We start from the raw sequence: 14,635 nt of genomic DNA, 5'->3' as shown, positions 1-14,635 counted from the left end.
ACCCGAAAGCCGATCCCGTGAGGGACTGTGCGAAGAACCTCACGCGTAGTGGATCCGACGCTGAGGCCGTTCCTAGCTGTGCCAAATATCGGCTCACATGCTCGATGGAGCTGGAACCATCTGATCCACTGAACTTGGAGAAATCAGGGAGCCGATATTTGGGTGGTAGCGGGACCAATTCGTACTCGTCGGGGTACGGCTTGGAATAGCCGATTGTCCTCCTTTTCGGCACCATGCCGAACTGGTCTCTCAGGATCGTGCTGATCTGATCCGCGGTGCTGGCTGCAGGAGTCGAACTCTGAAGATTCGCCGGGGTGGCGTACTTAGTCAGCCATGCTTGCTTTTCCAGCTCTGAGCCAACTGCAGGAGCTGGGCTCTGGAGGTTCGTCGGAGTGGCGTACTTAGTTAGCCACGTTTGCTTCTCAAGATCTGTCGCTGACGCTCCTCCTGTTTTCCCAGAAGTCCCTGATGTTGCGGCCTAGTTTGTGAGCGCCCAGCTACCGCAGTCTGGCACATATGTGCACATGTACCCGTGAGGGATCTCCTTAGGCGCCTCCTGCAAGAACTGGCAGTCACTAGGGTCACCACCGATCTTGTAGACGACGAATGCCGGTGAGTTCGGCACTTCTGGTGCTGCCCACGCAAATGGCAGCGGTGGACGGGACTGGAGTGGCAACTCTCCTTGATGTGTCCCGAGAGCTGGTCCTGACGGCGAGTACTGATGCCTCATGATCTCCTGGATCACCCGAAGAGCGACACGCTCCAAAGTGTTCACCAGGTTCTCAGAGTGGCGGTGTAGCGAGTGAGCTACCATGTAGTTGATCTCCTGCCGCAGGGACCTGGTGCGTTCCTCTGTCGGGACGGACAGGTCCACTCCATCGAGCGCGCCTTCAGGTAAGAACCCTTTCCATCTGATGCCATGCGAACGGGTCCGGTGAAAAGAGCCGATGAGGTCGGCTTCGAGGATCGCTTTGACCTCGTCATACTTCTTCTTGAGTTCGTCGGTCAGATCCTCGTACGTGACTGGCGTGCCGTCCGCCATCTCAGATGTAGATGGCGATGTGGTTGATGTCGAAGCTTGTCCCACCGGGCGTGCCAGAATGTGTTGCTGTCAGAAACCCACCGGCGGGCAGCGACGGGCAACACAGTAGAGCCGGGAACAACTTAGGGCTGCGGCTGGCCCTGGTCCCTCCGAGCGACGGCCCGCAAAGCCTCTGGTACACACGTCCGATGCTGGTGCAAGGGCGTGCCACCTGACCTATACCTGGTCAGGAAGGTGATGGAGATGCCTCGCTTAGTTTTCCTGCATGGCATACACGTAAACATTAAGTACGAGCCTCGATCGGCTCTCAGGTTATCCTGTGAATCGGCTCAAGGAGCCGATCCACCCATGATTCGTACGAGGTGCACGAATATATGGTGGTCCTGCTTGATCAAGATAAAGCTAACTCGATCTACGACGATTTGGGGTTTTCACCGCATAATCGGATCATCCTACTCACGATTGGGCCTCGCGGCCACGCACGGTGATCGTAAGCCGATCCTAGATAGGGCCTAAAAACCAACACGAGGTTGATCCCCGGAACATCCTGCCTAGGACTAGCAAACGACACCCTACGTGCCGCTGGATCCTCCAACCCTTTGTAAGGCCTAACTATTGCAGATATTAAACTAATCCTTGTAGAACAAGGAGCAACCGTAACGGATCGGATCTTCTAAATAATGATCAAGCGGGGTGCCGCCCCTACACCTAAGATAGGTGTAAGGGCGGCTAGATGCGTAAGGGTTGCACTACATAAGCATATGATACGAAGAACTATGCTAACCCTAACACATCTATGATAACTACGTTGCTCGCCATCAAAAAGGCTTCAGTACGAGCAACGCGTGAACAACATAAAGCTTGTGCTGCCTAGATCGCAAGATGCGATCTAGGCAGCATGATGCTTACCGGTAGAAACCCTCGAGACGAAGGAGTTGGCGATGCGCCGAGATTGATTTGTGGTTGAACGTTGGTTGTTGTTTATTCCATAAACCCTAGATACATATTTATAGTCCAGGGGACTTTCTAATTCAGGCGTGCACCTAACCGTGCACGGGTCAAATTCTATCTTTTAATCTAAGATGCGATCTACTATATTACAGATACACGGGCAATCTAGCCCAAACTCTTCGTGCAAGGCCGCTTCAGAGATCTTCCATATGTAATCTTCCAAATCCATCTCCCTTACGGCGCACTTCCTGATTTGGCCAAAATCTGGTGATAACAAATATATAATCTCCCCTCATAGTGACAAAGTACCAATCACAAACATGCAATAGCACCCAAAAAAAAATATCCCGGGTTCAATTCAACACAAACTATGAGGGGGATGACATCGATCTCCTAGATGGAGATGGTGGTGATGATGGTGCTGATGGAGATGTTGGTGAAGATGCCTCCTCCCAAGCCAAGGATGAGTGGGAATGTCGATGACATCAATTTCCCCTTCACTGAAGGCACCGGTGCAGCAGGATCTGCCCTCTTCCCGAGTAGGAGAGGACTTTCGCCTCCGCCGCTGCCTCATTAAATCTCGGGAAAAATATGGCTTAGGTTTTCAGGTGAAACGGAGCTTCTGATATAAAAGGGAGGCCGAGACGATGCTCGAGGCGCAAATGACCTCGGGTGGCGCGCCAGACATGTAGGGCGCGCCACCTGGGTCCGTTTGGCCCTCGTGGCTCCCCTCGCGTACTTCTTTCGCTCACGGCCATTCTCCGGGTGAAAAACTGAACAAGTATTTTTCCCTCGATTTTTAGCGATCCAGAAAGTCCTGAAACAAATAAAATACGAAAAATGAGATTTTCTGCCTCCCAGGAATTAAATAGCAATGAAGGGCCCGGACTTTGTAGGAAAATCCCGGAAATCGACTAAAAATGCATAGAAAATGATGTATGATGGCAAATAACAATGAAAACTAAACATATAAAGAAATAATGATGATGCAAAATGCATGAATCAACCTTATATCAAGAAATGGAGGGGGTATTTTCAAAAGAAGTCTGATGAGAAATAAGAAGGAATATCGAGTTCGTGTGGACAACTTTTATAACTTCTTAATATACCCATGGACTTAATATACCCATGGACTGGCTAGTTTCTATTTAAAAGGTTGTAATTTCTTAACTACGATAATTTATACCCCCAACAGAATGTCCTCCTCCGTAAGAGCATCTCCAGCCGCGTCCCCCAAACAGCGCCAGATCGAGCATTTGGGAGACGTGTTTTTTTCGTGCCACGTTTGGGGGATATCGATCCCCAACCACACCCCCAAACACGGCCCCCAAACTTGTTTTTACATTAAAATATACTTTTTTGCATTTTCATTTCAATAGAGAGGATGAACATTACACAAACTAATACATAATTAGGAACATGATTTTCCACAAACTAAGATATAGTTTGGAACATGGTTTCCACAAATTAAAACATTGCAAAATGAGGAAACCTAACTACAGTTGGCCTCGCAGATTTCGTATGTTCGCTGCCAAGAAAGAACACTCTCAGGCACTCTGAGTCACCCAAACTGGAAAATTCAGCTGGCAATGATAGTCCTGTTGATCCTTTGCAGGGAGAACATACAGAAATCTTCGTAATCATTTTCGCTGCAAAGAAAGAACACTCGACATGTTCAATCGTCCTCCTCTTCGTTGTCGTCATGGTAGTGCCGGCGGCAGGACGTGTCGTCGAACACCTTGACGCTCATCTCCTCGTCGCCTTGTTACGAGAATGTGAGCACACAACCGGTTTGGAGGTCGTGGAAGCGCGCTAACTTCTCCCAGCCGGTGCCCGTCGAAGAGCACGTCCACCAGCCACCGACAGAAGCCGCAGCCAGCCTCCCGCAGTTGCAGCGCGTGCGGCTCGTTGCCGGCGACGAACTCAGCGAACTTGTCCTGTAGCCTCTAGATGCCGAGTAAGTCGCCATTGAGGACAACGAGGAACTCGAAACCCCACTCCCCTCCGAAGACCGGTGACCGTGCAGCCCTTGCTATTCCAGCACGACCATGTCGATTTTAGGTACCAGGTGCACTCAGAATCAATTTTGAGTTTCCGGGACTGGTGTGTTTAAGAGCATCTCTAGCCGTCTCCCCGACGAGGCCCCCAAGACGCCCTTTTTTTCATCCGGATGGACAAAAACGGCCCAGCCGCGCCCCCGGCTCCTCGTTTTCGTCCGGATTAGGCCTTTCATCCGTCCGGAGAGCCCAGGCCATCCCCGGCCCCCTGGTGAGCGCTCGGGGACTCTGGACGAGAGAAAAGCGGGGACGGGCCCGCTCTATCGGCGAGAGAATAGACGAACCCCACCACTTTGTCGACGCAAATCCCTCCTCCCCTCCCTTTGCTCTCTCGCCGCCGGCACCACCCCTCGCCAATCCGCCGGCGGGTTGCCCCAAGTCCGTCGTTCCTCCACCCAGTAGCCTATATTCCGCCCCCCGTCGTACCCTCTGCCTATTTTCCGCCGTCGGCAGCTTACTCGCGTCGCTCCTCGTCGACACGCCCGACAGGTGTTCGTCCAACTGGCTGGCCGGACATGGACTTCGACGAGGAGGAGGAGCAGATGTTCACCGAGCTTCTTGAAGAAGAAACGGCTGCCGCCGCCCAAGACGAGGAGCACCTGCTCATCCTCTCTTACATGTCCGGCTTGTACGCCGAGTCTATCATTGGTCGCCGTGGTGGGTCGGCACCAGGTCGCCGGAAGTGCAAGCCGAGGCAGCGAATGGAGGGGTACTATATGCTCTACGCCGACTACTTCACCGACGATCCATTGCACGGCGAGGCTGTTTTCAGTTGTCGTTTCAGGATGAGCCGGAAGCTCTTCCTGAAAATTGTGTATGCCCTTTGAGGCTACGACTCCTATTTCAGATGCAAGTTGGATTGCACGGGCATGGCAGGGTTTTTCGCCCTCTAAAAGTGCACGGTGGCTATGCGGATGCTGGCATATGGAGCTCCTGGTGATTCTACAGATGACTATCTTCGGATGGCGGAGTCCACCTCCCTTGATTGTTTCTACCGGTTCTGCAGGGCGGTGATAGCAGTGTTCGGGGACTTCTACTTGAGATCACCGACTGTCGAAGACACTGCTAAGATCCTCGCTGTCAATGAAGCTCGAGGATTTGCAGCAATGCTTGGAACCATTGACTGTATGCATTGGAAATGGAAGAACTGTCTGTTTGCCTGGCAGGGAATGTTCGAGGGTCACAAAAAAGGTTGCACTGTAATACTTGAGGCAGTGGCTACCCATGATCTCTGGATTTGGCACTCCTTCTTTGGTATGCCAGGATCCAACAACGACATCAATGTTTTGCAGTGCTCGCCGGTCTTCTCCAATCTTGTTGAGGGTCATGCTCCCCCGGTTAACTTTGTGATCAATGGCCAGCAGTACAACAAGGGATACTATCTTGCAGACAGTATCTATCCAAAGTGGGCAACATTTGTGAAGACTATCTCAAGCCCCGCCCTCCCGAAGGAGCAGCAGTTTTCCAAGGAACAAGAAGCTTGCCGAAAGGACGTCGAGCGTGCATTTGGTGTCCTCCAGCAGAGATTTGCTGTAGTCCGGTTCCCCGCTTTGACTTGGTCCAAAGATCAGATGTGGGAGGTGATGAACTGTTGTGTGTGCTTACACAACATGATTATCGAGGATGAGCGGAAGCATCCGGTCCCTCTGAGCGAACAAGCTGCACCATATGACAGAGAGGGTCCTCTTGCACAGCCTAACCACCAGGTGCCGGCATCGTGGGCTACGTTCATCGCTATGCGTCAGGAGATTCGAGACTCCACAATGCATCAACAGCTGCAGGATGATCTGGTGGAGCACTTATGGATGCTTCGAGGCAACACCAACTAGTTTCCATTTGATTTATTTGAAAACTTATCTTGTTTTGTTAAAATGTAACGTTTATTTGTAAAAATAAGCCAAATGTTGGCAAAACTGGTCAAATTCGCCGAATTATGCATAAAATTTATCATCCAAGGACGTTTTTTTCTCTAAAAAACGGCGAACCCCGGATGTCTACCGGAGAGACGGCTGGAACTTCGACGCTCCTCGAGCTAAAGTTTCGTCCAATCCGACCCTAAATAGCGCCGGATTTCATCCCCAACGGCTGGGATGCTCTAACCTTCTCTCTCCTTGAGTCCTCCGCCCTATCGCTCTGCTCTTTACTTGCCTTTTCTTGGCGGAGAGCGAGGACTGCAGGGCCCCCAAAAGAGGGTCGGATTCTTTGGTGTTCTCTGAACCTTCTTTACCTTGTCCTCAAATGGCCCCCTCCCCACACTCCCCCTAGGAGCTGCCAGTTCCCCTCTTCCTCGAGAGGAGCACGTGATGGAGGCTTGCAAGGTGTCGGCGGCGCTTCTTCTGGCCGCCATTCTCCTGCTCGGCCCCGCGTCCGCCGCCGCGTCCTCCTCCTACTACCCCGCAAGTGAGCGAGCTCTGTTCTTGGTTTTCTTTCGAGTTTGGTTCGATTTGGTGTGGTTTCTTGGGGCTCATTGGTACCGATTGGCGGCAGAGGTTGTCGGCGGGCTCCTGACAAGCACGGCGACGGCGGTGGTGAAGAAGCTGTGGTCCCTCTCCCTCAAATCGACGACCAGCACGAGGACGGGTAATTTGCATGGTCCTTAGCCGCCAACGGCGTTTCTTTTCATTCTCTGTTTTGGTTCCTTAATGGGGGAAATATCTGTCGGCAGCGACGGGGACGGCGGCGGCGACAGCGGCGGGAAGGTCCATGGTGAGGTACGAGGGCGGGTACGCGGTGGAGACAGTCTTCGACGGCAGTAAGCTGGGGATCGAACCGTACGCCGTCGAGGTCACCCCCGCCGGCGAGCTGCTCGTCCTCGACTCGATGAACAGCAACGTCTACAGGGTCCAGCTGCCGCTGTCCCGATGTGAGCATACTAAAACTGCTTCTTCATATCCGGACAGACACGTTTTCTTGGCAGTATGTTGGTACAGGGTCCAGTATGTTGGTCATCATGGGATTCTGCTAAATATGGTTTCTTTATCTGTGCTAAATATGGTTGTTAAGTACCGTGAGACAGTTTGGGTGATATTGATGGTTGTATGCTAGATTTGGCCACCCACGCTTCTTGCTTGCGAGATACTTTGTTAGTTCTCAGTTTTGCAGTTCAGACTGTCACTTTCATTCCCCTTGTTTAGAAGTTGAACAAACAGAGGAGATATTCACCTGGAAATTTTGGCAAAATGTAGTAATAATTGTTTGCCAGAATAGTTTGTAAAATTTCACATGTCTAATGTGAAGATCTGGGATTCAACCTTTGGTATGAGCAAATGTCCTCAAACCATGCGCAGATAGCAGACCAAAGATTTTCACGGGTTCGCCTGAAGGATTATCTGGTCATGTCGATGGGAGGCTCCGAGAGGCGAGGCTGAACCACCCTAAGGGATTTACAGTTGATGACAGGGGCAATATTTATGTTGCGGATGCTATGAACATGGCAATAAGAAAGATCAGCGATACAGGTACGTTAAAATGACAATTAAAAAAAAAGTCTCATTGCAGGATCTGTGCACATATTATTGTAATGTATGGTTCCCAAGCATCCTACTTCTGCTTTCTGTGCTAATTGAGTGTCTTTAGATGAACATTTTCCGGGTTCTTTCAACCATATAGCATGAATATCATTATCGATTTCTAACTTATAATGTAGAGATTCATGACAGGTTGAGTAATATGTATATATGCAGGGGTCACAACCATTGCTGGGGGGAAATCAATGAGAGGTGGACACATAGATGGTCCAAGTGATGATGCAAAATTTTCTACTGACTTTGAAATCCGCTATATCAGCAGTAGCTGCTCCCTCCTGGTCATTGATAGAGGAAACCAAGCAATACGGGAGATTCCGCTCCAGCCCGATGACTGTGAATATCAGGATGAAGCTGGTTTCCCTCTAGGTACATTCCACTTAAGCTTTGCAATAGTACTATTCACGAAAGAATTATGTTCTTCTTTCAAGCCAGACTCTTGTAAGTACTCTGCAAATGAGGGAAAGTTCCACCAGAACTATCAACACTAATTACTGCAGTTTGAATGCTTCCAGGTCTTGCCTTGCTTTTTGCTGCTGTTTTCTTTGGTTACATGCTTGCGTTGCTTCAGCGACGGGTTTTAGGAATGGTGTCAACAACAGAGGTAGGTCCTCTGTATTTTTTATTCTGAGTAAACATCACAATTGCTGACAACATGGATTGGCGACTAGGGCAATGTCTACAAGAGTACGGCTCTACCGGCCTGCTGTTAACCAGTAGAACAGCATGAATACACACATTTCTGCCAGCCTTTAGTTATATTGTGTCTAGCATCCTTTTGCCCCAACTTGTTCATCTATAATCACGGCTACTAGAATTATGATTTGCTGGAAACTTTTGGAGTTAATAATAATCCTGTAGACCTGTACAGCTGTGCTGTAACTTAAAATGCAGGCATTTTGTGCATCTAAACAAGTGGGTCAAACAAGCAATCTCACTCTGTTATCCCTCTAGGGTCTAGAACATTTTTTTTCGATAAAGGGCGCATGTTATGTTCTAGGGTCTAGCACATAATTGAAGTAAAGATGAAAAACAAATATACATTGTTTGGAGCTGCTCTATTTATGCAGTAAATTTGTAGTTACCTTGTTGACAAACTGAAACTTTACTATGCAGGAACCTCAAATTCCTCAGAGACCCACTAATGCGGGTGTCCCTCCGTATCAACCATACCAATCATACCAGCATCCATTCAAGCCTTCTCTTCGACCGCCACTAATCCCAAATGAAGACGAGGCTGGAAAACAGGATACTGAAGAGGGGTTCTTCACCTCAATTGGCAAGTTCATGGGAGGAGCGAAATCATCTGTGGCTGACATATTTTCCAGGAAAAGGCGCCCAACAAGGCAGCATCATCACCAGCAGCAGCGGAGAGCCAACCCTTGGCCAGTGCAAGAAAGCTATGCCATCCCAAATGATGAGACGCCACCTCCGCTGGACACAAGAGCCCCAACGCCTCGGAAGAATTACACCTTCATGACTACAGAGCCGGAAAAGGTTCACCATGTCCGGCATGGCCAGCCTTATCTCAGCAGTTGGGATGCAGGTGTCCCTCAGCAGCAGCTGGAGCACCAGGTGTATCACCACCAACAGCAGCAGCACAGGCAGCAGCTGGAGCAGCAGGCATATCACCAGCAGCAGTTGCAGAACAGGCAGTTGCAGAACAGGCAGCTACCAGAGCAGCAGGCATATCCGCAGCAGCAGCACAGGCGGCAGCCGGAGCAGCAGATGTACCACCTGCACCAGCACAGGCAGTACTCTGCAGGGCCGCAGACCTTCTACGAGCAGAGCTGCGAGACGACGAACGAGGTTGTGTTTGGCGCGGTCCAGGAGGTGGACAGCAAGCGGCGCATGGTTGAGATCAAGGCCGTGAACTACGGGGACACCTTCTACGAGCAGTACGGGATGCGGTACCGCAACAACTACATCGGCTACAACAGCAACAACAACTATTAACAATCAACCCCTCCCTGATTTTCTTTTCTTTTCTTCTTGCCTCTTTTGCTAATATGATTAGGTTTACCGCTCGTTCATGTAATCCATGTCATCTTCCCTCCCAGAGGCATGTAGTAGAAAGAAGGAAAAATGGACGAAGTAGAAAGTAGTAGTCTCCAGTCTTGGCCTTGGGCAATGGAAATGCTGGTTTTGTTTGGCACTGCAGCCTGATGAATTATCATCATAGTTTCTTGGCCTTCTTTGTATGTACTTCACTTTAGTGTCGACAGCTTTGATGAATATCTGTCTCGGTGATGAGCTCTTACAATCCTAGCATCCCTGTGCGGCTACCAGTTCCAACATGATTGTGCTTTTCTTGAACATCCACGGTATCTGGATACAACGCCAGTAAGGTACAGGTTCCAAGGGGGTGGCCTGGCCTCGTGATACTGGGGAATACACCTGAAGCCACGGGACAAGTCCTATGGATCGTGGCCAGAAGTATATGACGGATTCTATGGCGAGCCTTCCTGACTGGTGGCCTAGGATGCTGGTTGTTGTAAATGTGCATCTTATGCCAATGTTCCCGAATTAATACCTGTCAGTTTTCCTGTGATTTTTTGGTGGTAGCAATGAGAGTGATCACTCAACATATGTTCAAAGACAGAGTTGACTGCTACAGGTTTCGGTGTCTCAGTGACAAATGAACAATAACATATTCCTGACGCTCCAAGCAGATGTTGAAGCAGAATCAGCACAAAAAAATTTGATCTTATGACAATGTGTGTTGATTTACATTGAGGACCAATGGTTCTAGAATGTTATAGAGACAACATATCACGCTACCCTAAATGCTATAGATACAACATATCATGTTGCCGTAAGTGTTTAGTCAAGTGATTGGTACCACCATTTTGTAGAGCTCAAGTCTGCATCCAATGACACACGTTATCAGGCCACCATTGTCCGAGCTTCCATTCCTTGTTCTACTGGCCATGACTGTAGTTAGATCTCGTTGCACTGTCACACTAGCTATTCCGCAAATTATGTCGCTGCAGTGATCATATGATTGTATACAAAAACAACTTATCATATGAAAAATTGCTTTGCTGACACTTATTCATGAAGAAGGCCATCTCTTTATGCTCGAATATCTGTATTAGCTGTCCATCTGGTAACTATCCTCTGTTGATAAATCAAGAAACGATCCTAGTATCTGAACCATCAAGCTACCCGCTGAAAAAACAAACAAACAACACATGAATCATCTTCTCGTTTTCAGAACAAATCGCTACCTTAAATGTAAGGCATAGATTGACTATACAACTTTGAACTTTGACCGTAATTTTACTTTTGAACCTTATCTTTTTAATAGCTACAAAATCACAGGCACAGCAATCAGAAAGTGCTTTCATATATGAATCAAAATGGTATCTTCTGTAACATTCCCACATCTGATTGAATTGGTTGTTGGTCCCCTTGAACTTGGACAGCCAAACTACGCCCTATGTTTCCAAGCAAGTACTACAGCGATGGATCCTTCATATCTTGAAGTATAAGTAATCATTAATTTTCACCATTGAAATTTTGTAATGCTGAACGTTACTAGCGTAAATGTAAGGCATAGTTTGACAAACAAATAAAACAAGAATCATCTTCTCTTTTCAGAACTACTCACTAGTGTAAATTAAGGCATAGTTTAAATGTCCAACTTTGAACTTTCTTCTTTTGCAACATATCGTTATAATAGCTACAGAATCATAGTCATGAGAAAGTGCTTTCTTATATGAATCGAATGGTGTTTTATGCAACATAACCCAGATACAATTGAATTGGTTGTTGGTTCGCTTGGACTTAGACGGCCAAATTATGCCCTATAGTTCAAAGTAGTCCCTCCGTCCCAAAATATAAGGCACTGAAATTTTTGCAGGGTCTTTGATGCACAACTTTGACCACTAATATATATTAAAATATATGGATTGAGAATGCATAAATGGCATTGTTGCATTCCTCTTGAATTTTCTTTCATTTCATATATATTTATACAAATTTTATGGATAAATTATAAGTACAAATTGTAGTCAAAGTTATAATCGTTGACCAGAAAAATTTAAGGACACCTTATATTTTGGGATGGAGGGAGTATTACAGTGATGGATCCTTGATGTCTTGTACTATAACTAATCATTAATTTTGAACATTGAAAATGTGCAATGCTAAATGCCGCTAAGAACATGATGACTGATTAGTAAGTACCTATGATGAAGATGGCTCCCACAAGTCCTGTAATGCCCCATCGCTCACCATGAATTACCCATGCAAAAGCAGCACCCCATACTGGTTCCAGACCATAAATTATTGCAGTCTCTGTAGCTGACACGTCACGCATAGCAACAACCTGATGACAAAGAGAAGTCTCAGAAAGAATCAAAGAAGTGTTGCTTGGAAAATAAAAACCAGACATCAAGACTAATGCTGACCTCTGCCCATAAACAAAAGGTAGTTGATAGCATGCCTGTGTATAGTATTGCTAGCCAAGGAAATGATGCCATCACACTGAATAACTCTGTTATTGTCCGTAATTTTAAATTCCACTGTACTACACTCCGGAGGAAGCATTTAACAACAAACGAGGCTGCCGCCACAAGAGCTACAACAAGCACCTGATTGTGCACACTTCTTAGAGTACTTATACAAGAAAGTGGAAAGAATTCATGAGATAAATGCAAGACAAGGTGATGTTTAGTCTGAAAACTAACCTGGCATCCGACAAGGGCTAGGAAATTCTCTTTCTTTATATTTCTGACAATATGCTCGGTTCTGAGCATATGAATTGCGAAACAAAAGGCACTAAGGAGGGTCAGAAGATCACCAACCTAATGACAGTGTGGAGAGACAAGATCAACCAACATATTATGTGCAAGTTGTGCAGCTATTGCCAACAAAATGAATCAAGGACTCAAATTGTACACAGTGACACAGTAGATAGAACAATATGACAGGACCTAGACAAATAAAAACACACGGCAAACTTGTGACCTGTTCATGTAGAGCAGTCAACTTACACAAGGAGGAGAACCACTTAGCTCAAGAATACCAACCCCAACAACTGATAAAAATGCGCCAAGCCATGTATATGCAGGTATTTCTGCTCCAAGAATACCATCCAATAAAGGGACAATGATCACCTGAACATGTTTGAGTAAAGAGCATGCACCATATATTATACGCAATACTTTATTGGAGTAAGCTTCAGAACAGATCTTACAGTGAGGGCAGAGATGAAAGATGCACGGCCAGCATCGGCTGTGACTAACCCGATAGACTGAGCTACATAAGCAAAGGTTACCCAAATGCCCAGCTCTACTCCTCTAATGAACACTTGCATGTCTCTCAGTGACTTTAGCAAGTATGGCACAAAAGGAATGGCAGCGATAGTGAAGCGTAACATATTGAAAAGGTCAGGATCCAACATAGTCTGGGCGTCTTTAACAACCGAAATGTTGCTTGCTGGAAGAAAGAAAGAATGCCTTGTGATTACTAGAAATGCAGGATTTCAATGTTGCATAAATATAAAGCACATTCATGTATTGCCGCTTCTGTCTGAAATAACGTCGAACAGATGGTGCGCAGCATTGTGATTACTAGAAATGCAGGGTTGGCCGAGTCTGAATTTGTCCGTACCAAATATGAGGGCGAGCAGATTGAGCAGGAAGACGCTCCTGGCCTTCCTGGGCACCAAAGACGCCACCTTCCGCCATGCGGCGCTCGCCCGCCGCCTCGCCGTCCACCGGGGCGGCGGCGGGGGCTCGCGCGTCCCTGGCGGAACCGCCTTCCGCCTCCAGCTCTCGGCCAGAACCTTCCTGGAGGGGCACCGCTTCGCCGGAGGAAGTGCAGATCCGTCGGACGGGGAGAGTGAGGAGGTGGCGAAGGGGGACAGGAGGAGGTGGCGTCTGTTGGGTAAGGGTGAGGTCGGCGTGCGGGGCAGAGGCAGGTAGCGAGGGCGTGCGGGGTGGGCTTGTCGAATGCAGGGGCGCCATGGGCGGCGAGGACTTGGAAGCTCCGAGAGGAGCATCCCGCCGGTCGCCGGAGGAGGTGCGGCGAGGCGAGGCTGCCGGTGTTTGTTTTTTTGTGCAAGGAGTGCACGGCGACGCACACACCTCGCTCAGCTCCACACACAAACACGTGTGCAAGGATGCACCTTCGTTTTCCTTTACTTATTGTATGAGCCTAGTTTAATTTCGTTAGCGATAATACTTTTTACTCGTTCTGCGATATGGCATCTCTGGTAACCTAGTCACAAGCTTAAAAGCTAATTGGATGATATCTCATCGAGAGGATCTAGACTTTTTCTCTCCGTCATTTGTATGGACAAATCCTATTCTTGGTTAATGAGATCACTTTCAGAATACCCAATTTCACATTTATAATCACCAAGTTACAGTGTGACGTTTGATGTCATCAAAGTGTTCCTTCGGTGTTAGTGATTAACACAATCTCATGGTTTAAATCTCATGGTTTAAGGATTAAGTTACTATGCATTTGAGAGCTACAATAAAACGAACGCAGTGACTTGATTTTATTGCTACATTTACTATGGGTGTGTGTCATCATATCATTCTCCTAATGACATGATCCTGTTTTTAACAACTTCCAATGTTCATGACCAGAAAAACATTGATTATCGATTAAAGCAACAAGTTAGTTAACAAGAGGCTTACTAGGGACTCCGGTTTGTTTACAAACACACATGTATCAATGTTTCTAGTTAATACAATTTTAGCATGAGATATAAATATTTATCTTAAACATAAATATATTATAATAACCACTTTATTATTGCCTATAGGGCATATCTCCAACAGTCTCTCACTTACACTACTTAGAGTCAATAATCTAGATTACATCGTGATGAACCTAACACCCATGGCTTTTCTGATGTTGTTCATGATTTGCTCCCTTGGCTCCCTGGCATTAGGTATGACACCAGTGTTGTCACGATACATGACCAAAGGGTCCAATGCGCTAGGAACCATACCAAATTCAGTAATGAACTCCTTCATTCAAACCGCTTGGATGAGGGGAGGGATGGCGGGGAGGGGAGCGGGTGGATGATGCCCAGCTAG

General features: G+C 47.5%; 2 protein-coding genes across 2 annotated transcripts; one reads left to right on the top strand and one right to left on the bottom strand.

Moving 5' to 3' along the window:
- Positions 1–6,242: 6,242 nt before the first annotated feature.
- On the top strand, positions 6,243–9,809 carry LOC127317284 (uncharacterized). Its single transcript, XM_051347813.1, has 7 exons — positions 6,243–6,450; positions 6,538–6,630; positions 6,716–6,913; positions 7,338–7,508; positions 7,734–7,943; positions 8,090–8,178; positions 8,691–9,809. The coding sequence occupies exons 1-7, from the start codon at positions 6,354–6,356 to the stop codon at positions 9,528–9,530; spliced, it is 1,698 nt and encodes a 565-aa protein (XP_051203773.1). The 5' UTR covers positions 6,243–6,353; the 3' UTR covers positions 9,531–9,809.
- Positions 9,810–10,274: 465 nt separating this feature from the next.
- On the bottom strand, positions 10,275–13,693 carry LOC127317285 (uncharacterized). Its single transcript, XM_051347814.2, has 7 exons — positions 13,194–13,693; positions 12,778–13,019; positions 12,575–12,697; positions 12,269–12,385; positions 11,990–12,172; positions 11,766–11,907; positions 10,275–10,745 (listed from the first exon to the last, which is right to left on the bottom strand). The coding sequence occupies exons 1-7, from the start codon at positions 13,582–13,584 to the stop codon at positions 10,669–10,671; spliced, it is 1,275 nt and encodes a 424-aa protein (XP_051203774.1). The 5' UTR covers positions 13,585–13,693; the 3' UTR covers positions 10,275–10,668.
- Between the last annotated feature and the right edge of the window lie 942 nt (positions 13,694–14,635).

This window comes from Lolium perenne, chromosome 7 (assembly GCF_019359855.2).
Source record: "Lolium perenne isolate Kyuss_39 chromosome 7, Kyuss_2.0, whole genome shotgun sequence".
NCBI classification, from domain to species: domain Eukaryota; kingdom Viridiplantae; phylum Streptophyta; class Magnoliopsida; order Poales; family Poaceae; genus Lolium; species Lolium perenne.
This window is presented reverse-complemented; position numbering and strand designations above follow the sequence as displayed.

Coding starts and splice junctions, on each gene's coding strand:
- LOC127317284 (XM_051347813.1), top strand. CDS start 6,354: ATGGAGGCTTGCAAGGTGTCGGCGGCGCTTCTTCTGGCCGCCATTCTC. Junction 6,451..6,537: donor CTCCTCCTACTACCCCGCAA/GTGAGCGAGCTC, acceptor GATTGGCGGCAG/AGGTTGTCGGCGGGCTCCTG. Junction 8,179..8,690: donor GAATGGTGTCAACAACAGAG/GTAGGTCCTCTG, acceptor TTTACTATGCAG/GAACCTCAAATTCCTCAGAG.
- LOC127317285 (XM_051347814.2), bottom strand. CDS start 13,584: ATGCTCCTCTCGGAGCTTCCAAGTCCTCGCCGCCCATGGCGCCCCTGC. Junction 12,386..12,574: donor TAAGTGGTTCTCCTCCTTGT/GTAAGTTGACTG, acceptor CACTGTCATTAG/GTTGGTGATCTTCTGACCCT. Junction 12,173..12,268: donor TAGCCCTTGTCGGATGCCAG/GTTAGTTTTCAG, acceptor GTGCACAATCAG/GTGCTTGTTGTAGCTCTTGT.